Source organism: Cyprinus carpio, chromosome B1 (assembly GCF_018340385.1).
Source record: "Cyprinus carpio isolate SPL01 chromosome B1, ASM1834038v1, whole genome shotgun sequence".
NCBI lineage: Eukaryota > Metazoa > Chordata > Actinopteri > Cypriniformes > Cyprinidae > Cyprinus > Cyprinus carpio.
Window position 1 is genome coordinate 27,506,648 of NC_056597.1, and position 27,021 is coordinate 27,533,668.

Sequence of the window (27,021 nt, forward strand, 5' to 3'; positions counted from 1 at the left end):
GATTGTAATTGTATACTTATTCGAAGGCGGAGAGGACGGGACAGCAGAAGAGGCAAAGGAAATGAGGGAGAAATGGCCAAGCCACTACGAGAAACAGAAAGCCATCGGTACGAGCCGACAACACAATCACCTCATGTCCTTCCTGAGCAGAGCTGTGACCTTTAACCCTGTGCTGGTGTTCTCTCCTGTTCCCAGGTGTGTTCAGTGAGTGTCACAGCTGGGACGCGCAGCGGGCGCAGAAGCGTGCTGATCCGGCGGTTTCTCTCCGTCGTGGGGCAGAAGCACCTGTTTGTGGCTCGCACTCGAGGCCGACGCTAAGAGCTTCATGCGCTTCAATCAGGAGTCCAGGGGAACAAACCAAGTCCTTTGTTTATTTACTGAGAAATGTTTAATTTAAAAAAAGATGCAAAAAAGTATCACAGAATGGTTGCCATGTTGACGTTATGCCATATATATATACAAATATACAGTAACATAAAAATAACAATCATACATCAATAATACCAATATGCAATAAAGATAATTATTTTGTGGTCAGTAAACCAGTATGCACTTTGTGAAGTTTAATTATGTTTTACTTGTTTTTTTTTAGAGGGCTAAACAGCAATGCATCTTTACATGAAAATCTTAAAGAGGCAAATATTCATTTTTAATGTAATATAAAGTTATTAGTTATATTATATTATATTAGCTGTATATTAATTTATTTAGAAGGGATATTATATGATGATGATGATGATGATGATTAACCACTATGAACTATTTTATTTCTGTTTTTTGACACAATAATAAATATAAACAAGAATATTTGAGAACAGATATTCATATAAATATTACATAAAGATGTTATTATGTAATCTTATTATTGTTACTATTGTATTGCATAGCTAAAACACAATAATTTCTAAAATAATATTAGTAGCTATTATTATTAATATATATGTTATTGTTTTGTTAAATTATTGCATATTTATTTATTTATTGTTTCACAGTCGTAATGGTTGTACATTTTATATTATTAGTAATTTTAATATTAGTATTACTTTTTTATACACAAATTATTGCGTTTGTTAGTAATGGAATTTATTTATGTATTATTTAAAAGTTGTTTTCTGGTCTAAAAGACTGCAGATATATGCTTTTTAGGAGTCTGTGAAAGGGTAGGTAAGCAATTCGATGCAACCATACACTGATAAGTAATACAGTGTTACCTGGAACGCTGTTTATTGAGCTGTTTTCTGTACGGCTTCGGGTATGCTGACTCACGATTGTGGTGTGGAGAGCTGTACTGTGGCTACCTCACCACTGGAAAGGTGCTGCCTCTGCATGATTATTCTTTCCTCTCATATACACCGGGCGTCCTGATCGTGCAGGTATGAAAAAACACTTGTTTTCATTGAACACCTTATGAAACGCACTTATGAAAGGGGAAAAAAACTCTGAGGTCTTACATGCACACACCATTCAGAGGGCAGAACTACACTTAATAATTTAGCTGCAAATTGCTACTTTTACCACAAAAACACCATGACTTGCGATGTTCGCCGTGGTTCTTCTAAGTGGTGTTTTAACCCTTGTTGTCAAACTGAAAATCTCGCAAGACGGTGATTGAAGACAATCACAGAGGACAGGCCGAGGAGGACGGAGCAGAAGAAAATGGCCATGGATGCAGTCTTGTCTGGAAGCTCAGATGACAAGGCCAAAACGGCCTTACGGTTCAGTTGAGTTACAGCCGCCAAAACTCGCAACATCGCCAGAGCACACTCAACACCAGTGCATTTAAATGCCGATGAGTGAAATTATCTTTTATTATTGAATACAAACTAATGTTGTAGCATCATACCCATTATTCTTTTATGTGAAAGTGGTGAATATGATGAATCATTCTGAAAAATAAGTTGTTGTTTATTTAACACTAAAGACATAATTCGTGAGCCTATTAAAGAACAATATTTTATTATGATTATTACACAAATAAGTATTATTGTTATTACATAACCAATCTGCAGAACTAAATTGTAAATATCTTAATTTTTTGTTTGTTGTCAGATGGGCTTAAGAACAACGTATTCATTATGAAATAATGTATAAAGTGATTTCAGTATATATATATATATAGATACGATAGATAGGATAGATAGATACATGTGTGCTATTGTGTATGTGTGTGTGTATATATATTATATATATATACATACTATACACACACACGCACACACACACATACATATATATATTTTGTTTGTTTTCAGGTTTGGACAGCCTTTTTCCTTAATAAAATTTAATCATTAAAAACTGCAGTTTGTAATTTACTGGGTTATTCTTTGTGCATTGTTAAATTGTTGTGATGATCTGAATTATTCAAGTGTGACAAATATGCACAAAATATACAAAATAAAAAACATTTTTTTCTTTTTTTTTGTTAAGTGGGGCAAAAACTTTTTCACACCCACTGTATTGTTGTTATGATTTTCATGTGATATTCCATAATGAGTTGTTATTTTATTATCATTATCACATAACCAATATGCCACAACAAATTGTAATTATTCATTATTGAATATTTACAAAAAGATTATATTGTTGTTGTGTTTATGCACTCAATTCATAACGAGTTATTACATTACATATATTTTGTTATTACATAAACCAAATATTGCACAACCAATTAATAATAGTTCTTTAGGCTATAAATAAACAATTATTCATTATGAATATTACATAACGAGATCATTTATTATTATTATTATTATTATTATAAATGAATGTATCTACAGTAAATGTATGGAAACTTAAGTTACCATCTAGAATCATAATAAACTATTTCTGTATATGTAAATCTGTCTGAATATGCTGAGTGATGTTGTTGTGTCTCAGCGGTTCCTCGCAGAAAGCCTGCGCTGGACCTCTGAAACTGTTCGTGCTCGTCTGATGAGTCTGTTTCACGTCACCTCAAAGTCAAGTTTTACTGGAATATCGCCTTCCTATTTGGATTCCTGTGGCTGTTTTGCGTGGGTGCTCATGATCGATTCCAGGCCTATCCCGTCGTGGAGGGAACTTTGCTGTACGTGTGGCTCACCTCAGCTGGTTGTGTGAAGGAGGTTAGACACCCCCCCTGGTTGAGATGTGAAACACACACACACAACATAGTCCAGATTAATTGATAAAAAACTGGTATACTGTATTATGTCTATCTGTCTGGTTGTTTTTTTTTTTCCCTCTAAACTTTCAGAAACGGCTTTATATATGTCTATGTGCCTATGTAATAAATATGTTTATATATTTTTTCCATTTTAAAGATTATTTATTAATGTATTATTCATTTAAGTACATTTTCAAAACATAAAGATTTTTGTTTTTAATCAAAATATTGATTTTTTTTTATGAAAATAATTTTTATTAATATTTGTTTATTATGCTTGTTTTATTATATTTATTTTTTAGTAAAATGTTTTTGTTTTTTATGTATTATAATTGTAATTATATTAATTAGGAATTATTATACCATTTTTATACATATTTATTTTATTACCAATTTTATTTAATTTTAAAATAAATTAAAACCCACCAAAACTCCAAAAAAACATTTACTCCACAGTTGTTATCATGACTTTGACGGGCTCTGGGTCTTCCGGAGCGAGAAAAGCGAAGATGTACACTCAGTGATCTGTGGAACATTCTGGCTTGTGCTGTCAATCATGCTGTTCATTGTTGGTCTGGTCTGCAGGTAAATGCAATTTCTGTTTCACCTCAATACAGTGCCAGACATGATTAAATACTTAATTCAGTACAGTTTCATATTTGATTTCAGTAAGTTGAGATTAGACAGGAATTAGCTGCACCACCGACTTACCGCCAGTGTGTAGGAAAATTGGAAAAAACAATTATTTATGTGTGTATAATATAATATATATATATACTATATATATATATATATATATATAATATATATCTGTATTTATGTATTTCCTCTGGAAATCAATTAGTTGTTTTTTTAATCGAGGAAATCATAATTTCACCACCAAACAGTCCGTGTGTAGTCAATTTAATTCCAAAATGTTTACTATTAGACTCACCAACCTAGTCAGTTAACAAATCTGTTATAATAATCATTTTTTATTTAAGGCAGAGCTCTAGAAACAGATTAATGAATTACACAAGTTAATGCAGACCCTGTATAAATCATACATTTGTTTTTAGAGGAACTAGTTGTAAACAGCTGTAAATTGGTTGTTACACAAAAGTATTTACAGATTTGCATATTGTTTGGGTAATAAAAAGCAATACATTAGGAAACATAGGACAGATGTTTACTTAAAACATTTAGGGCATTCAAAATTTTCATGTGGAATTCCAAGTTAAACAATCTGTTTGTTGAAATATTTTAATTTCAAAATGCAAATTAAATATATGCAATTAAACTTGTTATTATTGTTGCATATGCAAAACAATTGAATGATTTGTTATTATAAAATTGCATATGGAAATTATTAACTATATGCAAAAATAGATTGTTTTGTATTCTTATCCAGGGAATACTTTAATCAGGTAGTTGGAAGTCAGTTGTAGGACCATTTTATAAATAATAGTATATAAAATAAATACAAAATGCAATTTAATAGCATGCAATGTAAAAATGTAACACATACCTGCAATGTTAAATCGTACACTATGCTTTTAATAGGACTCTCTTTCTAGGCCATATCAATGATATCATAAAGTTTTTGTTACCTGTGTGTTCATTTAAATTCAGTTGAGTTGCAACATGACTCAGAATGAATGAAATGTTTTTTTTTGTGTTTGTCGCACAGAACTGCAGGGCCTCCGGTACTGTGTTCTACGTGGGTAAAGTTGTTCTCTGCATCGACTTCATCATATTCAGTCTCCGAATTAAATGGCCATCTTCCCTATCAGCCGACACCCTGGGCCCAAAGATACATCATCGTCAGGGAGGAATGGTGGGTTTGTTGTGTTCATAATGCTCCGTTTTATTCCCAGGCAAATGTTTTTATGTTATACCTTCTACACAGCCTTAGTGGTGAGAGGACTCACAAGGAAACCAAATATTTTTGAGGCTATCAAAATAAAACGAGTTCATTGGTAAATATGAAACATTCTGAAAAAGATTCGTATGAGCCTCTCATCTCATTAACTGCAAACATGTGAAAGGGCAAATGCAAACAGACTGAGCTATGAAGGTTTCTCGTCTTTTTGCAGGATGATGGATTGTTCTTCTTCATGTTTTCTGCTCAGTATCTGGCTTCGGTGGTGGGCGTTTATCTGTGCGTGGCCAAGCAGGGCATTTTGATTCACAATGAAGAGAGACTGAACTGGATCATCCGCGGAGCCGTCTATGAGCCCTACCTCATCATTTTCGGCAACGTCCCCACTAATATAGACAGTGAGCAGTTTACTAAACTTTACTAATGAAGATCACTCGATAGGGCGTTAAAGGAAGAGATCACAAACAGTAGGATTCCTGATATATAAATCTCATTTATTTGTCTATCTGTCTAGAGAAATTGATTTTGTAGTGAAACATATTAAGACACACCTGCGTTGAGCTCCGAAAGTTGGTTTGATTTATTACTTTAAAAGAATATTTAAAATCTGCAATACAATTTACTCGAAAAATGCAAGTTTGTTTTATTAATAAAATAATTGCATTTGCAAAAATTAAATATATGTAATCATTTTATTTAAATCCAAAATTATTTAATGCAGACTGATATGTTAGATATGCCACCTAAAATTATATTTGTTATAATATTATTACTTATATTGAAACTGTTTCATATTTGTTGCTATACTATAAGTAATTGCATATGCAAATCTTGAAGTCACTGACTAAAATATTGGCATATGCAAATTATTTGGGCTATTTTTATTATTAAATTATTGCATCTAAACAATATATACTAAATATGACAAAAATCTGTTGTTTTTTGTATACTTACAGGTAAAAGACTGTAAGGCAGTAGATGAACGCAGTTTATAAGTAAGTGTAGAAATATTTCTGCAATAATTTTTAGCACAAAATGCAGTATTATTTAAATATTAGAATAAAAAGTATGTTTGTTTTAATGGGGTATTATGCAAATAGTGCATATGAATATGTTATTATAAGGGAATGCATATGCAAATATTAATATATATGTACAAACGTTTGTCGTAAAAATTAAATGGAACAAAAGTTTTGTATACTACGACTCAATAAACTAAGATAAATCAGCAGTTAAGTAGTTAAATTTAGTGTAAGAACATTTTTTCTTTAATGCGCAGTCACATTTAATGAAAAGCTGTTTAAATAAACTATTCTTTACTATAAAAATTATGGCACTGTTCTTAAACTGAAAAAAAAAAAAGACGCAATTTTGTATAGTTGAAATACAATGACTAAAGTCAGTATAGTCTAATCAGTCACAGCAGTTTAGGAATGTAAGAAATAATAAGAATTAGTCAAATAAAGAGCAGTCCGAAAGCTAAATGTTCTGTATTTTGTGATCCAGGGGACACTCAGGTTGATATGGGCCAGCCTGGGCTAGTGTGAACGGCTCCGAATCCTCCCTCTGAATGCCCAAATGAAAATTCGTCCCCCATGCTCGGACGATGAGAAACATGGCCGGCCTGTGGTACCCAGAATGGGCTGCCATTCATTCATGCTGTGGTGCGTTCTATTTCTGCTCTGTTCACGCGCAACACATGGCGCGATCGTCTCCAGCCGCGCTCAGGCGATAAAAATCGCCATCTTCCAAGGTGGAAGTGAAAACGCGACCTCAGAGGAAACGGGTGAACCACAAAAACAAAGTACACCATTATCACCCTTGCTTCCGATCTGCACACGACCGACAGGCTTGCTTTGCCCACAAAGCCTGAGTGAAGCTGGCTTTGAATGGTCTCCTGGTCAAGTGCTCCTTCAATGAATCGGTAGACTTTGACCATTGACATCTGATTTCAAATAGCATTTGAAACCCCATTTAATATGTTGTAAATCTAACAACAAGGCCACTATCAACTAAACACACAACACAAATTAAATAATTGAGTGTTCTATTGTATCATTTGTAAGTCACATTGGATACAAGCGTCTGCTAAATGACTAATGTAAATGTATTATGCTTAAAATGCAGACAGCTTACTTGGTTTTGTTAGATGAAAGCCCATATATCTTCATAAGTCTCAGGTTGTATGTTGTCAATCGTGAAGCGTTTCCTGTACAAAACCTGTAGAAGTTGCATATAAACACGCAGTGAATTTCAGAGCTTTACACTTCTCTCACTGTGCATCCACTCACAGTACACGTTCAGGAGGTCCAAGCCACACAGACAATATCGGGACGTTTTTTTTTTTTTCCAGCGCTACGAGCTGATTAAGGAGTACCACAGTGACCGCTCTTCCTCCACCCTTCATCCTCCTCAGTCAACTCATCCTCGTCACTCAGAGCACCCCGTGCTGCTGCGCTTACCCTCCACAGAGGACACAAAACCTTCAGTGAGCCTAAACGCTTCTTCTCTTCATGATAGATATGACCTGACTCCAAGCTATGAAGTTCTAGTCCACTTTAGTACATGGTCCTAGACGCGCCACTAGTTAGACAAGACGAAACCGCCCAGTTCTTGTCTACATCAACCATAACCAAAGCAATAATTAATTATTCCATTTTATTTAATTATGCCTCGCTTGGCCCCATGTATACAGTATCTGTTGTAATAGATGATATTACACTAATGCTAAAATATAAATAGTGTATTGCCCAACAACTGAAATAATGTTCTAGAATTAAAGCTGTGATAGGTTTTAAAATATAGTATATTATATTCGGTTTTGAAAAAATATATAAATTAAAGCTAAATGGCAAATATGGTAAAAAACCCCGACCACATTACCAATAAATAACCAAATGATTCAAACTGGATATTAATTAATTAAAAGGGGAATATATATTTGTATTAATTTTTTATAAAATAACTAACATTAAGAAATTATATATATATATACAGTACATATGTATATATCATATATACTATATATATATATAATTAAAAATAATAATAATGACCAAATGAAAACCTGACAAAATCTTGCTTTATACCCACGCTATATAAATAATACTAAAATACACATGTGGTTGTCGCCGGTTACCTCTGCATCTTTAACAACTCTGAACTTGACTAACGCCAATCAGCAAGTTGCCCATTTTACCACACTCATGTATTTTTTCTAACTAACTTTATTTAATTTTTTTTTTTTTTTTTTTTTAGAATTTGCCTGTTTTTTTTTTTGTATGAATTTGACATCGTTACACATATATGCTGCTCCCAGTCCAGATGCTTTTATTCAATGTGACTTAACATTGAGTTCCACGTGTTTACATTTCATCCAGTTCCCATGCATTTCTGGGAACCCAAACCACCCAAGGATGAATTTGGTAGCTAGTGCTAGAAAAGCACCTCCTTCATTTTTTATGTTTTTGTTAGTTTAAAGCAGCTGTTTAAGTGTCTCTATCCCTGGTTCGCCCCGCATGATTCTTCATAGGACAGGGAAACTGCGAGCAGAGCTGAGGAAGAGTGAGCTGTTGTTCTGGGAGGCCCTCAACATGAAGGACAACTATCTGGCATCGACACGACAGGACGAGAGCCCAGAGCGTTGGCCCCACGCATCGTATCCAGGGACGCCGCGGAGAACGTTATGTAATCATTCAAACAGAGCCAGATCATGTGCTCATGCTGATCTTGAAATTAAGACGAGGAAATTGTTTAAATCTACTCCAGATATGGGCTCGAGGATCTTTTTTTCTAGCACCCCATTGTTTCTGAATGTGTAGGGGAGGAGCTTAAAATAATATTAATGAGCTTATAAATTCTCACATTCATGAATATTAATTACATGCATGATGTTCGTACACTGACCCTTTCCATCATTCTTGAGTAATAGTTACTGTTTGACATTTTGAACTGTAAAAAAAAAAATTCCATCTGCTTCATACTTACAAATAAACTTAAATGATTTAAAAAAAAATGTAGTTTGTGAAATCTTGTATAACTTAAGAATAACATGGAATGTATGAATTTCAGCTATTAACAAATAGGGTTTCAGTCTTCCAAAAAAAAATAAAAAAATCTGTGCCTGACCATTTTGCCTACAAAGTTCAGATTATGCCTTCATGACTGTTGTCCGAACACATGCATTTTTGTTTCTAAAATGTTAATACATAGAACAATATAAATTAAAGCTAAATAGAAATATTTACAAAAATAACAAATAAATAACCCAAATATGGCACCAATTCAGCCATACAAAAACTTAAAATAACATAATACTTTGTAAAATTGTGAAAATCTCAAAAAGGAAACCATGTAAAAATACTTAATTATTCTTTTCTAAAATCTAAATATAGTACTATGGTATATAGTACATAAATTGCTCATTATGTGTCGTACATTTATGCCATATTAAATTGTATATAATTATGACATATATTATCCTTAATGTACACCAGGCGGCTATTTATATATATATATATGGATATTTGATATATCTATATGGATTATTATCTATATATATATTATATATATATATATATATATATAATATGTGTGTGTGTGTGTGCTGTGTGTGTGTGTGGTGTGTGTGTGTGTGTATACAAGTAGTATGTCCATTAATGCACAATCATAAGGACAATCAAATGACATTGCAACTTAAACTTGAATTCTCAAGCTGGGTATAACGGGTTAATGGTGTCTGTTTTCCTCTCAGGGTTGGGGTGATGTCAGAAACTTCTGGAGCGGTGAGTCGGAGATGGTTTCTGCCACCATGCAAAACGACTGTCCAACGCTTGAAGACCAGGTGTCTTTCTGCAACAAATATCACACAATTCAGTGTTTGTGGTCTGTCCGGTTTTCACGGCAGTGTGTCTCAACCAAAGGTGAGTGTCCGATGTGTGTGATGTAGTGTCTTCGGGCAGGTCTCTCGTAGTCCACCAAAGCGTTACGATGGATTATAGATGCACTGAAATCTCAGGGGATGCAAATCTAAAATGGCAGCCGCCACTAACTGAGTGAGCAGGAGTGTTTTTAAATCAGCTAGTTATGAGATGTATGGCATCCTTCTGGATCATGATATGTATGTTTAACAAGCTTCATTTTTTTTAAGTATGCGAGGAACAAAATAATGTTTTATTTTTTTTTAAATGACAACCTACTGTTCAAAAGTTTGGGGTCAGTGAGATTTGTTAATGGTTTTGAAAAAACGTCTTTTCTGCTTCTTTGTGAGTGAGTGTCTTTGTATGTGAAAGGGTTTCTTTTTTTGCAGGGCTGCATTTATTAACAACTTTAGTTTTTCTGCATGACATACATGTTAAAATGCAATTTATTGCTGTGATGCAAAGCTGAATTTTCAGCATCATCATTCTAATATTTGCTGATTTCTGATTATCATCAATGTTGAAAACAGTTGTGCTGCCTTATATTTTTGTGGAAACAGTGATGCATTTTATTTTTCAGGATTCTTGTTTAGAGACATTTCAAAAGAACAGCCTCATTATATTTGAAATGGAAATCTTTAATGTTTTCAACCCTTATAAATGTTCTTGTTGTCTTTTTGCTTATTTTAATGCCTCCTTGCTGAATGAAAACTATTAATTTCTTGAACCTCTGACTCTCAAAACCGTAAGAAGTAGCAGTATTTTTAGATGACCTTAGCTTATTTATCCATTCACTTATTTTTGCTTACCCTGTTTTGCTCCTTCGTTATTCAAGGCAGTTAGCTAGCCCTGTCTGCTAGTTGTTGTAAAGAATGAGCTCTCTCTGTCTGTCCAGAGGTGTAAAGACCTCCTGACACTAGTCAGCTCTGATCCAGAACAGGAGACAATGACGGTGAATCCCACTTGGGACAGGAGACAGATGACTAAGAAGCGGCACTCCTCACACCGTTGCACGTCAGCTTCAGTATCCCTGCCAGTACCGTTCAAACGCTTCCCTTTGCCTGAGGAGAACGGTGCCCTGTCGGAGGTGCCTCCTGTATATCAAATCACTATATAACATATTTTACCAAACCATTAAACAACATTATTTTGGATTGGTTTATCTTATGTGACTCATGTCTTGACTTATGCTTTTTTTAGGTAAACTTCACTCCATATCTTCCCCCAGCATTTACAATGAAACAGGGACTTAAGCAGCGAGGTGAGTTTTTCATTCTGACACAAATTAAATCAAACTGATCAGGGATATAGTTTGTCCATTTGTTAGTTCACTATTAAATGTATTGTCTGCATGCTTCAAAGTGAACGTCCTCTCTCTCTAATGCGTTCAAGTCATGTCGGACAAGATCTTATTTACATCCAAGGTGAACACCCCTATGACACTCGAATGAAACACGTTGAATGCAATGAATGCAGTGTCTGTATTAATAGTAAAATTTGTTTTAAAACAGGGTTATCATAGTTTTACTGAAATCTAAAACAATAAAAAACCCTCGCTTCGTTATTTGACCCAATAGAATAACTGTTAACTGGAACATAAATATAATTTTGAAAAATGTAATAAATAAATTATAGATTTATGTAATTAGTATATAAAAGGAAAACAAAATCAGATAGATTTTTTTTTTTTTTTGACCTGCTTTTTAAAATACCTAAAACTACAAATAATTAAGGAAACCGATTATAGGCTTATTTTAAAAACAAACAAAACAAAAACACAACAAAATTACTAAAAACTTTTAATTAAAATTACAATTAATTTTTTTCCCAGCTAGATGGCAAAGGCAAGGCAACATTTCTATTAAACAAAATGCAAAAAAGTTAACTAAAGTTAAAATGAACTGTTTTTTATTCCAGCTTAGTTGCCAGTGCAACATTTCTATTTTTATTTAGTTTAACTGAAGACTTGAAACATGACAAACTAAAAATACAACCCACATATATAACAAAAACTAATAGAAAATGACCAAAACACAACAGACATACTAAAACGTAACTAAAATGAATATGGGAAACATAAAAATGAAGACTAATTGAAAAATAAAAGTGAAAAATGAAAATTCTAGTAGCTGAAGACTTTTGCACAGTAGTGTAGATAGAATAAATAAAATTTACGTAGAATATATTATGATTCAGTTATTCATAGTTGAATAAAAAACAGAAAAGCAAAAAAAAAAAAAATTCTTTATATCTTTATTCATCATTTTATATGCAGAGTTTTTAAAAAATCTAGTTTCTACACTTTATGTAGAGAATGTACATCGCCAATTTTAATGGAATTGATGGAAACATACATTCACTGAATTGCAATTTCGAAGACTTATTATAAATCTTAAAATGCATTTGTTTTGTAAATAAAAACACCTTTTTCCCTGTACAGCTCTGACACTTCAGTCTTGGACAAGCACAGGTATGCAAAACATATATTCATCTGTGTCTTTATTCTCCTACCGGATTTTACATTTAATTTGTTTGAGTGCTAAATTTTATTCTCATGAATGGATTTGGCAGGAATCCAGGAGGAAGGACTGGGATTCGGGGAAAAGGGGCTCTGAAATCCCTCGGTCCGAATCACATTCTCCACCCAGTCCTCACCAGGTGAAGTAAAATCTCCTTTATGTCCTGATCTCCACCGGAAATAAACTCTAATCTCATTTCAGATTGACGTTTACAACCGTTGAACATACAAAAAAACCAAACCAGTCCCACAGCATTTATGAGATTATAGCAGATTAGAGATGGCGTTCATCCCGCTGTAAGTGTAAGATGAATCAGAGAGCTTTCTGTCTATTTTTAAAGGTGGCGTGATGCTGAACACAAGGTGCTGGAGTTTCTCGCAGTTTGGGATGAAGCAGAGAAACACTGGGCTCTTCCTGGGGTGAGAACGCAGAAAATCTGATGTATATATATATATATATATATATATATATATATATATATATATATATATATATATATATTATATATATAGACACACTACAGAACAAAAATTTTGAATATTTAGGAGATAGTTTAATATTTTTTGGAACATAGATTAACTAGTTCAAACACAACACAAACTGGCTTTAGAGATATGCTAAGCATACTGTATATTGAGTCAATCCTAAATTTTTGTTCCTAAACTTTTTTTTCTTGTTTTGTTGCATTTATAATCTATGAGCCTATGGGACTGTAGCTGGGGAAGTTTATGGGTTTATGGTTAAATGGTTAGATCAAGTCTAAACTAGAGGCTGGAGAAGAGGTGAGAATGATAAATCCACAAGACTTCACTGATTAAAAGACAATGAGACAGACATTAGATCATAGATTTGAACTGCATTACTTTTCATATATTAATATGGGCTACTTGTAGCTAGTAGCTTAACTTTCATTAAGCAGATATGCCCTGCTGCATGGAAAAAAATACAGCATGCAATAAATAAATAATTACAGAATTTATTTATTATTATTAATTTTTTTTTATGAATTATACCTTCCATGAACTGTATGATTGCATTTTTTTGCATATATTTTTCTGTAATATTTGTTCACACATAATCACCTGGTGCAACTGCTGTATCAGAAATTGCAAAAATCCAATTAGTAACACAAGCGGTTACACAGCATGTGTGTTTTCTCTGTGATGCAGGTGTATGTATGTTGTTTATGTTGATGGCAGGAGGAATGATGATGATTGGTTGGTGGCAGACATAGTATCACGTTAAACTTTGATGTGAAAAAAATACTCTCATGGCAGATCTGAACTGCATTGTGAGTAGAAAATATCACTTCCTCTCATATTGCAGCGATTTCTGTACGATTTAAATGTAGGATTATTAGTGAAATGAATTCAAAGCGTTTTTGATTTACAGATAAACTAAAAATGCTGCTAAAGTGCCAAATGCAAGGCAATGGCAAGTAAAATCCATGATATGGTATAAATCAGACCCTGATGCAAGTCAGACACATACAAACCATCTGCTGTTTTGACTCATGCATCTGCTAACAACATGCCTTTCCTTCTCAACTGAGACTGACTCATCTCAATTTTCACGTTGACCTGTGCTGTTTCCCACAAATATGCAAGGGAAAACTATCCAAAGCATTTGTTTAAGTGTAATATTTATATATAATATATATAATATATAATATATATAATAAAAAAAAAAAAGCAAATCCAATTACATGTCCTGTAAGAGATATTTGTCCATTAGCTGGTGTGATGAAAAGTTTATATGTGTATAAAATAAGGTAATGTAACAGATGATGTGTATGAATTGTGAGATTTCCCAATTTAAAAGTTGCAGTGCACCACTTACAGTATAATTTGTAATTGTATAAATATATACGCTGCCCGTCCAAAAAAATAAGTTACGCACTCTAATATTGGACCACCTTTAGCTTTGATTATGGCATGCATTCGCTGTGGCATCATTTGGATAAGCTTCTGCAATGTCGCAACATTTTATATATGTCCAGAGTTGCATTAATTTTCACCAGGATCTTGTATTGATGATGGGAGAGTCACGGACTGCTGGCTCAAAGTCTTCTCCAGCACATCCCAAAAGATTCTCATTGGGGTAAAGGTCTGGGCTCTGGACTCTGTGGTGGCCAATCCATGTGTGAAAATTATGTTGCATGCTCACTGAAACCCCTCTTTCACAATTTGAGCCTGATGAATCTGGCATTGTCATCTTGGGAATATGCCCGTTGCCATCAGGGAAGAAAAAATGAATTGATGGAATAACCTGGTTCATTCAGTTTATTCAGGTAGTCAGCTGACCTCATTCTTTGGGCACATAACATAATCATCCATGCAGTAATTATCCAGTGGGAGGATCTTAACTATTTCCCTAGTTAAATCCAGGTGGTGACTTTTTTTTTTTTTTTTGGACAGGCAGTGTATATTAAAATATATACTTTCATAAAAATTATTCGAAATGTAATTGCATGGCTGGTAAGAAATATTTATATCCATTAGTTGGTGTGATAAAGTCTATTTTGCACACTGTATATGTTATATATATACTGATATATATATATATATATATATATATATATATATTATATATATATATATATATATATATCTATATACTGTATATATACATAAGAGGAAAATGACAGATGCTATGAATTAAGATTTCAAAAGTTGCAGTGGTCCACTTACAGTGCATCTGCATATTTAATATTTATATAATATCTATGCTTTTTATGAGTTGTGGGATTTCCCAATTTTTTTTTAATTCATCATTTATATATGTGTCCCTGGAGCACAAAAGCAGTCTTAAGTCGCTGGGGTTATACTGTATTTTTAGCAATAGCCAAAAATACAGTACATTGTATGGGTCAAAATTATCGATTTTCAAATTCCAGATTTTCAAATAGTTGTATCTCCGTCAAATATGCTTATGCTATCCTTTCTTTATATACTATTAAACCATACATGATTGTTTATTTTGTTTTTTGATGTTTTATATGTTTTATGGTTAAAAGGTTGAAAATTTGGTTTTTTGGTTTTTTTTGTCATGTGATGTTTTATATTTGTAATTTTATAGAATAAATTTTTTTACCATTTTGCACATATTTTTGTATTTATTATTTAACATGTATACATGTGTATAAAATAGGTTTATTGTAACAGATGCTTTGTATTATGGGATTTCCTGATGTAAAAACTCTCTGAGGAGCTGATTCTGAAAACTGTCTACAAGATGTGGATCCCAGTTGGAAGCCGTCTCGATAGACATAAAACATCATAAGCACATTCAGTTTTATGGCTCTGTGCAGTCATATTCTCAGCGCTCCATAAGTGGTTTTTATTTAGTGAATTAAGCGGCAGTATTTCAGCTCTTATTGGGTTTACAGAGTAATTCAAGCTGTCTTTGTTTTTGCTGCAGGTTGAGAGGTGGTCGTCGTCATATCATCAGCTGCTGTGGTGGGAGGTGGGAAGTGAGCGGGTGTGTGCGTGTGTGTGTCCGTACCGAAGGCTCTGCGTCAGATAGCACAGTGTCATAACACACACTTTTGACCCTCAGGAAAACACACACAAACACACTCCACACTCCTGTGTCTTTAAAGGTGTGGCATTTCTGTGCCACAAACTGTGGAAGATTGTTTCTGCCACAGGATAAAAAACTAAAAAAGGTGCTTGCGACTTTTTATCTCAGAAGTTGGCCTTTTTTTCTAATGTGATAATTGTTGTATGTTATATGATAATTGTTTGTTTTATTTGTTAGTAGTTCTGAAAAAAAATCTGATCATCTATTCATATTTACTTTAAGCACGAAAAAACATGAATGAACATCAGAACCTATTTTATTTAAACCGCGAAAAGACTTCAATACACACATTTTTCAAGTTTAAGTCCACCGGTGTTAATCTACTCTCCTGTCTGATCTGTTTGTCGGACAAATTGGTGGTTTATTAGTTGTTATTGTTGGTATGGTCTGTTGTTAATGATGCTTTTTGTGAGGTGTATTTTACTTAGCAAGCATTAAATTTTGACTTATTTTTCTTGATATAACAATTCTGAGTAAATCTGAAGTGAGTTTACGGATATCTCACAATTCTGACTTTGTTTTTTCTTGCAATTAAAAAAAAAAGGTTGGATTGTGAGTTAACATTTTTATCATGTGGCAGAAACGGGCTTTCGTGACAAACAGCAGCAAACAAAATTATGTTCAGTTTTGTTGTATGCTGTTAATGTTGCCAGATATCTCGCTCACTTTCATGCAGATTTCTGTACAATCCATAAGCCATACAGTTAGCTTCACACATATGGTGCTTTGAATATGTTTTATAATGCATTATTGTATCTTTTAGTTATTTTGCACAGAAGTTTCGATATCTGGGTCAATTTTAAATTACAAATGCAGATACCAAAAATCACGTTTTTAGTTTGCATACATGTGCACAATCAAATATAATGTTCTATATGCAAGAAATAAATGTAGTGGTAGCTAGTTGCAGGGTGAAGTAAGGACTTTTATTATGCAATGATGACCAGTTGGGTGTATATTATCCAACATATTGCATGGCTATTTACCAAATAAATAAATGATTATATGCACATTAAATATTTAAACTTTAAACCATAAACTTCAGCTGAGCCTTATTAATTAATTTGTTAAAAGAGCAGGTTATACAAGAGAAATTACCAAAGGTGTATAAATGCATATTCTGTACATATTTCAACACTTCATGTAGCAATAATGCACATGCCTTTAAATCATGTAAAATGCTGACAGGGTTTAATGGCCAGATGGCAGATTAGGTGACATTGCATTATGGGATGTCAGCAGGAATATACATTTGACAATATTATTTCACATTGAACATTAACCTGCATTTTGCAAGCAAGTATGCAATGCCTTTAATATCAAAGCAAATGCAGACATGTGAACAATGAGCTGTCCTCAGACAGTTTGAAGTTAGTGTCAGTTTCAGGTTTAAAATGAATATCTGCATTGTTCTTTATGTTCAATGAGAACTGAATATAAAAAAAAGTACTGAAAGCAAACTAGCCTGTTTGATTAATGATGAATAACACAATGTGCATATTTGTGTATGCAGTGTAAAAAATTTTAATTTACATTGCAATGTTTTTTTTTACATTTCTAGTTTAATGGTTTGCTGTCATGAAACATTTAATTACATCCTCAAAGAAAAGTGATATAGGAACTTATTTGTCATTCATGAACAATTAAATATGCTGTAGGGGTGTGCGATATTGACAAAAAGAATATCTCAATATTTTCAGGGATTTTATAAGGATAATTAGACAGTGTTTTGCTGAGTGTGTTATTGTGCTGGTATCTTAAGGACTGCCGTGGACAAGTTTTTGATATTCTGCATGTTCTGTGTGATGGTCAGTTCACACTGACAGAAATCAATATTTTCCAATAAGTTTAAATTGATTTTAACCTTTATTAAGCCATTTTTCTAATAGTGTGCATTATATTTTGAGTCACATTCTTACATTTAATCAGTGAATTAGAATAAGACGGAATAAGGGCTGTTACAAAGCAAATGAAAACAGTATCAATAAAAATTCATCTTTGCAGTGCAGAGGAAACACATAAGCAGCTTCTGCTGAGGCATTTAGATGCATTTACACACTGTTTGCGGGACATGAATGCATTTAATCTGCTGTTACAAATGCATAAATAATAATTTGATATATTAAACATAACATTTATTTTATTATTATTATTATTTATTTCTCTCTCCCAAAACCCCACCCTTCAGCAAAAAACAAAGCCCTTCAGCTGTGAAAGAGCCACACACTGCTTTCACTTCGAGTTAACTCATGATGTCGAAATCTTCTGAAATTATAAACAGAAAACACACACAGTTCCGACCATTATGCTAATAATAAATAAACACGTATGCAATGCACTGTACAAAACAATACACACTAGCGGTGTCCGATTCGCTAAAGAATCATTCTTTTGAGTCGGATCTTTTAAATGAATTTGTCGGTCTGAACGATTCTTTCATGAATGAGACTGAATCGGGTTCACGTGTCCGATTCGTAATGAATGATCCGAGGATTTTGGTGAGATTGGTGAGATGTAAATCTCGCTGGTTAATGCATTGATGTGCATATGAAACAGTTCCCAGATTTTGGTTTCCATAACGTTCTTATTTGGTTCCTTCCCTCAAAAAACAAACTTAATTAATTAAATAATAAACACACGAACAAATGGTTTGTTAGGGTAGATTTAATAAACATGATTTTATTATTAAATAGCATTTAAAAAAAAAAAAAAATCATGACTGTAATTATGTGAAACACTGGTAAACCGTGTAAAATATTGGAACTTTGGAACGTAAGGATAAAGTGACGAGGAAAAAGAATCACTAATTATGTTCTTATTCCGTCTCAAATAAATAAAATAATCCAATGGGAAAGTTCTGTATTTTCTGGGTTGGTTTTAATTAATAGAATTTTATTATTAAATAATAGCAGTTACTTAAAACTGTTTTTTTTAAATGCACTATATATTTAGGTTCTAATTATCTTCGTCCTTATGTGATGAATCATGGCTCTGATCAAAACTGATCGACCAATATCTGTTTACATTTGGCTTTTGGAACGCAGGGATATCGTGGTGACGTAAAAGGAACACTGATTCAGTTCTTTGAGTCGGTTCTTGAAAACGACCTGTTCGAACGAGCCAGTTCGTTCGAATGAATCGGACTTCGCATCCCTAATACACAATACAACGCGCACGGTACAGAACGATGGAAGTGTGTGGTGTGGTGTTGGTGGAAAATGTAACTGTAGTGAGCGCAGCAATTAAAGTAGACTAGCAGTAATTGATTAAAACACGTAAGCGCGATAATACGCGGTCATAGATATTCAGCATCCTCCAGGACGCGACTCTGAATGAACGTGAACGCGCTGTGATCTATTTTTATCCCGCGCGTTGGTGCAGGTACACTGAGCAGGCGGAAGTGACGTGTGCGCTCACGAGACTCGCATTAAACCGTCGGGATTAGATCGGAGGACAGTCGAGCGGAGCTCAGCCGAGTTAAACGGTAGGATTTCACTCCTTTCCTCCATCTGTTATTCACATTTTATGATCTCCGACCGTCGTGAGTTACTGTAGGATAAACGCTGGCATCTTTCGCGCGTTTTATACGTTTGTTTACGTTTTATGTATGTGTGTCTGCGTGAGAGAGAGAGACGAGTTTGGGAGATCTGCTGATGTGAGGGAGAAATATCTCCACAGTTGTTTTACAAACACCGGTTCGTGTTTTAAATCGCAGTTACACGATTTTAAACGGCTTTAATACACATCTCTGCGTTTAATACCAGTGTTTGAGGCTATACGCTGATTTAATGTCCCGGATTGAAGCGCTCCTAGCCAAACTCAGAGCTGTCAGTCGCGTATTCCAATATAATCTGCAGCTCCGGCGTCTAAATAGGCCACTGAACACAGAGGCCCCTAGTGAGATGCAGAGTATTTGTTTCTCTGCCAAGAATGTGACTCGTCCCAGCAGCCTCGATGCAGATGCACCGGCTGGAACAAAGCGAGCCCATCACAAACACACCAGCCTCACTGTTCGGGTAGGATATGAACACGTCTCTCCATTCCTGTCTGCTTAAACATCAAACTGCGATGCAGATAAATAGGCTGGATCTGTTGTTTGTTTTGCTTTTAACTTGTTTTTACTGTAAATGCATTGAGAGAGTTGTCACTAGGGTTGTACTTCAGTATCTGTGATGTCAGAAGTGTGCACCTGCTGTATAAAATCTTGTTCTGCCTTTATAATAGCTTAGCTAATGACAGGTTATTATTGTGACAACTTGCCCCATTCTTCCACGCTTTGTTGCATATCTACTGTATGTAATGCATGTTCTTAGACTAATAATAACACATGCTGATCAGGTCATATGAAATATCAATAAAAAAAATTAAAAAAACTGAACACATGAGACGAGCAATCCTGACAATAAAATAGTTTGAATGTGTTTTTGTTGAGGATCATATTTAATACGTCAGGCTTTTATGGCTCATATATGTATGAAATGGTGAAAGTATAAACACCTGAATTTTATTCAGAGGCCCAAACTGAGTAAAGATGCTGATATGAACAAAAAACGGTGAAATTCTGATGCTTGTAATGTAAACAAATGAGATCTTAATAACAGTATAGCAGATACTTAAAATTATATTATAAGTGGTCGCTCGATATCTCCAGTGGGATGCCTTTGTAAGGTGATATTTAAATGATGAAATGCAATCCAATGATGATTAAGGGTTGAAGAAATAAAGGCTCCTCAGAAGATGTGAGATGTTCTGGAGGCTTGTGAAGATCATTCCTCTGCTGAGGAACAGTGAAAGTAAAGCTTCTGGAAACAAATGCTCCTCAAAAGATCCTGATGATCAGATTTGAGACTCTAAAACATGATTGATGGATGATCAAGTAAAGCTGAGTTACTGAAATATTACTAAAGTTATTCTGACGTTTACTTGATATAAATCAGCAAAGATTTGACAGGAAAAAGACACGTGAGGCTGCAGCTGGACGTTTGTGCGGTTACACTAAAAGTATGTCTGGTAAAGCAATGCGAGTGTTAAGTGTGTAGAACGGGGCTCGTGGGATTGCGATTTGTTTCCAGTATGTCCACGTGTGTCAGTAATGAGACTCTGCCATCAATCTGAGACTGAGACGGGTGCAGTTACAGGTCACTCTCTCCAATTTAGCAAATGTGGGTGCTTCCTCGTTCTCTCGTTCTCCTCTGCACCTCTAATTAAGCAAATGCAGCCTCTCGGCTCAAGCTCAACCTATTATCTTTTTGTTTTTTTTAAGTGTGATGGGAGGAAAGTGGATCGTTGGCACTCGTGAGCAAATGTGAGGGATTTTGCAAGGACAAATTTACACATAGTCTGCATTTAAAGGGAAACCTCTGAAGCCGTGCGATGGAGTTCAGATGTCCTGAAGAATTAGATTTGAGAGCTTTTTGGCTGAACTCTTCTTGTAATGGCTGAACAAGCTGCATGTTCCAGCAGCTAAATGGCAATTCATTACAGGCTTCATAGATATCAGATGTCTTTCCTTGATATAATCGAGAATATTATCTGTCAGGTTCATAGTAAAACGTGAATGCAAAAAGAGCTTATTGGAAGCAGGCTGAGAGCGAGATGCTCACGTGTGCTCGTATGAATCAGCATCTGATTTCTTATATAATCTCAGCACTGAATCATATGCAGATAGGACACTGAGGGTCTCCTGCACGCTGCACTAGAGCTGCGCAATATACATGAACAAAACAGCACTAAATAATATTTAGCTTTTTTTCTATACATACACACACACACACACGACAACATAAAGAATACATTTTGTATTTATTATTGTAATCACCCATAGTAATCACTGTAAATATTATACAGACATACAGTTTACAGTTTTATTCTCAAAAAACTATATATACAACACACACACACACACACACACACACACACACACACACACATATATATATCTACACATACATACATACAAAATATAATATTTAAATATATGTAGTGTATTTATGCATAATAATAATAATAATAATAATAATTCATATTTATAAATATATACTTTTTCACTTTTTCAATTTCGTGCAGTCGGCCCTTGTAGTCATTGTAGTTTAATAATTAATGATGAATATTAATATTTAGTTAAGCAATTATAAAAATAAAGATATAAACAGTATTAATGTGTATGTATGTATATATGTGTGTGTGTGTGTGTGTGTGTGTGTGTGTGTGTGTATATACACACAAACACACACACACACAAACAAACACATACATATAATATGAAAAAAAAATTATTGATTTTTTTTTTTCATTCATTCATTAATTCTAGAGTAGATTCAAAATGTTTAATGTAATATTAAAAATACAGGCAAAATCTAGTTCAGATAATCAAGGCAGTTTTATGCACCAGTAAACAGTATATAGTCATAAACAGCAATATTTACCTATATATGTGTTTATTAAAACATTTTAAATGCGTAAACATTGAAGCCATTCATGATGTGTGGTTTCCCAGAAGTGATGTCACAGAGGGAGGGGCCGGACTAGAATGGACACAGTATTTTTATGTAATTGACATGTGGGACGTATCCCTGTAATCCTGGACAGAAAGCTCTCCTTCTGCTGCTTGATTTTCAGAAGCTCACAGCCACGACAGGAGCGCGTTTGTTTCATAAGAGAGAGACCTTGATGTGTGCGTTTTGTCCTGTTGAAATAATACAATTCAATTCAAGTTTATTTGTATAGTGCTTTTTACGATACAAATCGTTGCAAAGCAACTTGACAGAAAATTAAGTTTCTACAATATTTAGTAGTAACTTATCAGTGGTGACTCAGACAGTGGTGACTGTCAGTTTGTGTGCATATGTGTGCAAATAATAGCTTCTGCCGTTCAGATCTTTTATTAGTGCTTTACTGATAAAGTGTTTAATGGCATATGCTGATATCTAGAGAATGTCTTTTTATGGTACACTAAAATGTTTCTGTATCTGAGTGTTTGTGTTTTTGATGTTGTCATTTGCATTTAAACAGATGTTAAACAACAGGTGGATCCCGGACTGAGACAAGCTTTATTTCATCTCTCTCTCTCAAAACTTGCTCTATTTATCCATTTGATCATCTGCTTGTTTCATTTTTCCAGTTCTGAAAAAACAACAAAAAATGAAGTGGCGTTGGATTTACTTTGAATCAATTTTCACTTAGGAATTGAGCAAATATTTGTTAAAAATGGCAAGTAAAACATTGATTTTTTTCTTTTTTTTTGTAGTATTTACTTGAAATTATATATATATTATATATATATATATATATATATATATATATATATATATTATATATATATATATATATATATATATATATAATTTTTATTATAGTGTATTTTTTTAAATAATTTTATATAGCATTCATATATTTATGGTTCTCTGTAAATATTTTTTATGTAAATTAATTATAACATATTTAAAAAGATTACAAAAATAAAATATTTTTTAATAAGTATTTTATTTTACTGATTTATTTACAATTATTTGCTTATTTTAATTTTATAGTTTTTAAGATTTAACTTGATTTTTATCTTTTCATCAGCCCCAGTTTGGGAAACCTTGCACTAGTAATACAGAAATTAAAACACCTCACTTTTTGAGGACATGTATGATGCTAAAGCAGTGGTCCCCAACCCCCGGCCCGTGGACCGTAACGGTCCGTGCGTCATTTGGTACCGGGGGGGGGGGGGCCGCACAAGAAAGAATAAATAACTTACATTAAAGCAGCAGTCGGTAACTTTTGGGGCTCGTGGAAGAACATTGTAGCCGGAGCTACTTCTCTCTGTTTACATCTATGGCGAGTCACGCAGGTACTGTGCTACTCTGCAGCGTTGCTGACCCCAACCAGACTAAAATAGTCAGAATATAAACACTTATTATAGGTGTACCGTAGTGATTCAGGATAAGACGAAAACACGGTTTGGAAAATGGATTCATGATGTACTCGCTCATTATATTTATTTTTTATATATAAAAAAGTGAGCGTTAGGGTTAGGGGGCAGAGAGGATGTTAGTCATGTTATGTTGTTTGGTGCGATGTTACGAGGACGCTGCTAATAAGTTGCATACGAATACACAGTGGATTTATGTTTTATTATTATATGTACAATATACCACAGTTTTTATGGCAGTCGTACCATTTTATTTTTGTGTGTATTTATCCGTCACACCTTAAAAGCCCGGTCCGTGAAAATATTGACTGACATTAACCCGGTCCGTGGCGGTAAAAAGGTTTGTGGACCGCTGTGCTAAGTACTGCTAAAAATGAACAGAAATTGAGCATGTGTCCTTAAAAGTGCTTTTTCTACATCAGCAAAACGATCTGAAGTTATTGATGACATCATCCTGCACTTAGGGGCGTATGCAAATTTCTGTTCAGTCAGATACTCTCTGGAATCTGAATGCTGATTGCTGTTTGTGATGCAAACTAAAGGTTATTGGACGAGCCTTTGGATATGTTTTTAATAGGAAAAAACATATAGCATAAGAAAAGAAACAGTGCTGTGTGGGGAATATAAAGGGCCTTTGTGCCTCGTTCGTCATCATCAAACTAAATCAGTTTCAGCTCATGTCAGGTCCCTGGAAGGCCGGTCTATCAATCCCTCCATCTTCCTGCTCTCTTTCTCGTCATCTTCGCATCATATGCCGCCTCCTCCTCCTCCTCCTCCTCCTCCTCCTCCTCCTCCTCCTCTCAGCTCAGCATGTGTTTTCTTCTGTGGAGTGTGACAATTTCAGTAATGAAGCGATCTCTCAGTCAAGGGTCCCTCAGAAACTCTAACAGCACACACTTCACTGCCTGCCCTTCAACCACTGCTTGATTTGAAGATCCATGAATCATCAATTAAGGTTAATATAGGTTATATTATTATATTATATTTATTATATTTTTATTTAAAAATATTAATATTACACCAACAGTGTATTATGTGTAATTTTAACTTATTAAATTTATTATTAAACTTATTTAAACTTAAGTTGTATTATTAATATTATTTTTTAAATATTGTTAACATAATGTGATTATTAATATCTTAATATTTTAGTTAATTGTTAATATTAAATTATTATTCTTATGTGTGGGTGTGGCTGGGGAAAATGCAGAACAATGAACAAATCTTTCAATAGCCTGCAATTATGCCTCGCGTTATTTAATTTTAGGCGGCCGTTTAAAAGAAAATAAATAAATAAATAGAAGAGAAGAGAATGCAGAACAATGAAAAATACATCTTCATATAACTTCATCTTCATCATGTAGGCTATATCACCTATTAAAAACCAAAATGAACAAAAAGAAAGATAGGACCTGAGGCATTTAGTGGGCAAGTTAGGGTTACGGTGTCCATACCAAAGTTGCGAATTCAACTTGCGGCGCGCAAAATTGGAATATCCACATAAAAACATTTGCGAAAACAAGCACTGTTTCCATCCAACGCATCAAAGAGAACAAAATCGTCACTTCGTGTTAAACTGGGGCGATAATATCAGTCAAGTATATTAACTAGCGAAAACTGAAAATAGTAATATATTTTGAAATTATAAATTACGTGTGCCATCAGAGCGAGCAGACGAAACACAATAAATGATGTCATTGCTTTTGGAGGCGGATGGCATGCATGCTGAAGATGTTGTTCGTGTAAGACCTTGATACAGAAAGTACTTCCTTAGATGACAGGCCAGACTTTGCTCAGGCCATTTTAGAATGACACATAAACAACATTATTCAGAGAATGCGTGGACATGATTCAGTCCGCTGCTAGTCAAGTTTAGTCCTGCCTCATAGGCGGGTCGAAAAGTCAAATTATTTTTTTTTATATGCTCGCTTAGAAGGAATATTTATTCTAAATGCATTTCCCATTCTCCCATTATTCGCATTAATCGCCTTTTTGCATAAAGTCAAACACCACCATCACAGCGAGCGTAAAAACTTTTTGTGATGTAAGGAAGGGATTGTTTAAATTTGCAAACATTTGTGCGTAGAGACCCATCACTCTGTTCTGCTTCGACACTTCAAAGATGCGCAATATAAAAACAGGGTGATGGAAACATTCCTGCACTTGAAAAAAGTAGAGATAATGTATTATTTAACCACAGCAAGCCAACATGACCATTCGGAAAGCGCCTGCGACATCCCGCTAGCCACCACCGAAGTGTGTCTGTGGTCGAGGAATAAACGGCATTCGGACCGGTCCATTCGTCACATATGATCGCCCAGCTGTTTTTTTTTTTCCACACGGGTTTAGTTTAATGCTTGTTTTGTTGTCTGTAATATGTACTGACATTGGCTTGGGCTAGTCCTCTAAGCTAGCCGGACTGCCCGTCGCGTGTTAGTAATCCAATACTGACATTACAAACTGTCACGGACAGAACTTTTCCCGTGTTCCTTCTAATTCACCGATAATCCCCAACACCTTGCTCAGCTTTCACGTGGTCACTCGAGTTTAGCTCGCCACAACTAACGCGAAGAAACATCATTCGCGTATGAGGTAAAAAGGTAGTTTATGCTAAACACTTTTAAAATAATGTATTTTTTCAAATTGTTATATTTTAACTTAATTAAAATGTTTTAAATGTAACAATGGGAAATGTGAATAGTAACAATAAAAGGATGGTAATTTGAATGATAATCATGTTTTTTTTAGGAATTTTGTAAATAAAGATAAACTGCTTCTTTAAGAGAAGAGAAAGAAAAAATGTCACCCATCTTTAAATTTAGGTTTGGGTGGAGTCCTGTGCATCTGTAAAACCCACAGTCCAACCTTGTACTTGAATGCATTTCTTCTTGTTGTTTTGTGTGTTTTTTTTTTTTTAATGGCAGAGAGACGTGCACGATGAGCAACAGCCGTTCTGACTGAGCACTTCACTTAAAGGGGAAGACTGATCTCTGCTTTTAGTGTGAGTGGAGTGAGTGTCCTCCCAGTTTTTTGTGCTACTATAATTACAACGTGCCTGCAGCGTCTCACATGGGGAGCGCATT

At 34.3% G+C, this 27,021-nt stretch overlaps 1 protein-coding gene across 1 annotated transcript in view; it reads left to right on the forward strand.

Moving 5' to 3' along the window:
- LOC109071544 (transient receptor potential cation channel subfamily M member 2-like) overlaps nucleotides 1-12,881 on the forward strand; it is a 33,743-nt gene extending 20,862 nt beyond the window's left edge. The window contains 15 exon segments of the mRNA XM_042716000.1: nucleotides 1-107; nucleotides 196-251; nucleotides 254-361; nucleotides 1,284-1,373; nucleotides 2,878-3,092; nucleotides 3,599-3,733; nucleotides 4,820-4,958; nucleotides 5,218-5,408; nucleotides 8,536-8,661; nucleotides 9,757-9,925; nucleotides 10,818-11,009; nucleotides 11,123-11,183; nucleotides 12,341-12,392; nucleotides 12,494-12,580; nucleotides 12,782-12,881. Of these exon segments, the coding sequence (XP_042571934.1) occupies nucleotides 1-107; nucleotides 196-251; nucleotides 254-361; nucleotides 1,284-1,373; nucleotides 2,878-3,092; nucleotides 3,599-3,733; nucleotides 4,820-4,958; nucleotides 5,218-5,408; nucleotides 8,536-8,661; nucleotides 9,757-9,925; nucleotides 10,818-11,009; nucleotides 11,123-11,183; nucleotides 12,341-12,392; nucleotides 12,494-12,580; nucleotides 12,782-12,881 (1,828 nt within the window).
- The last annotated feature ends 14,140 nt before the right edge of the window (nucleotides 12,882-27,021 follow it).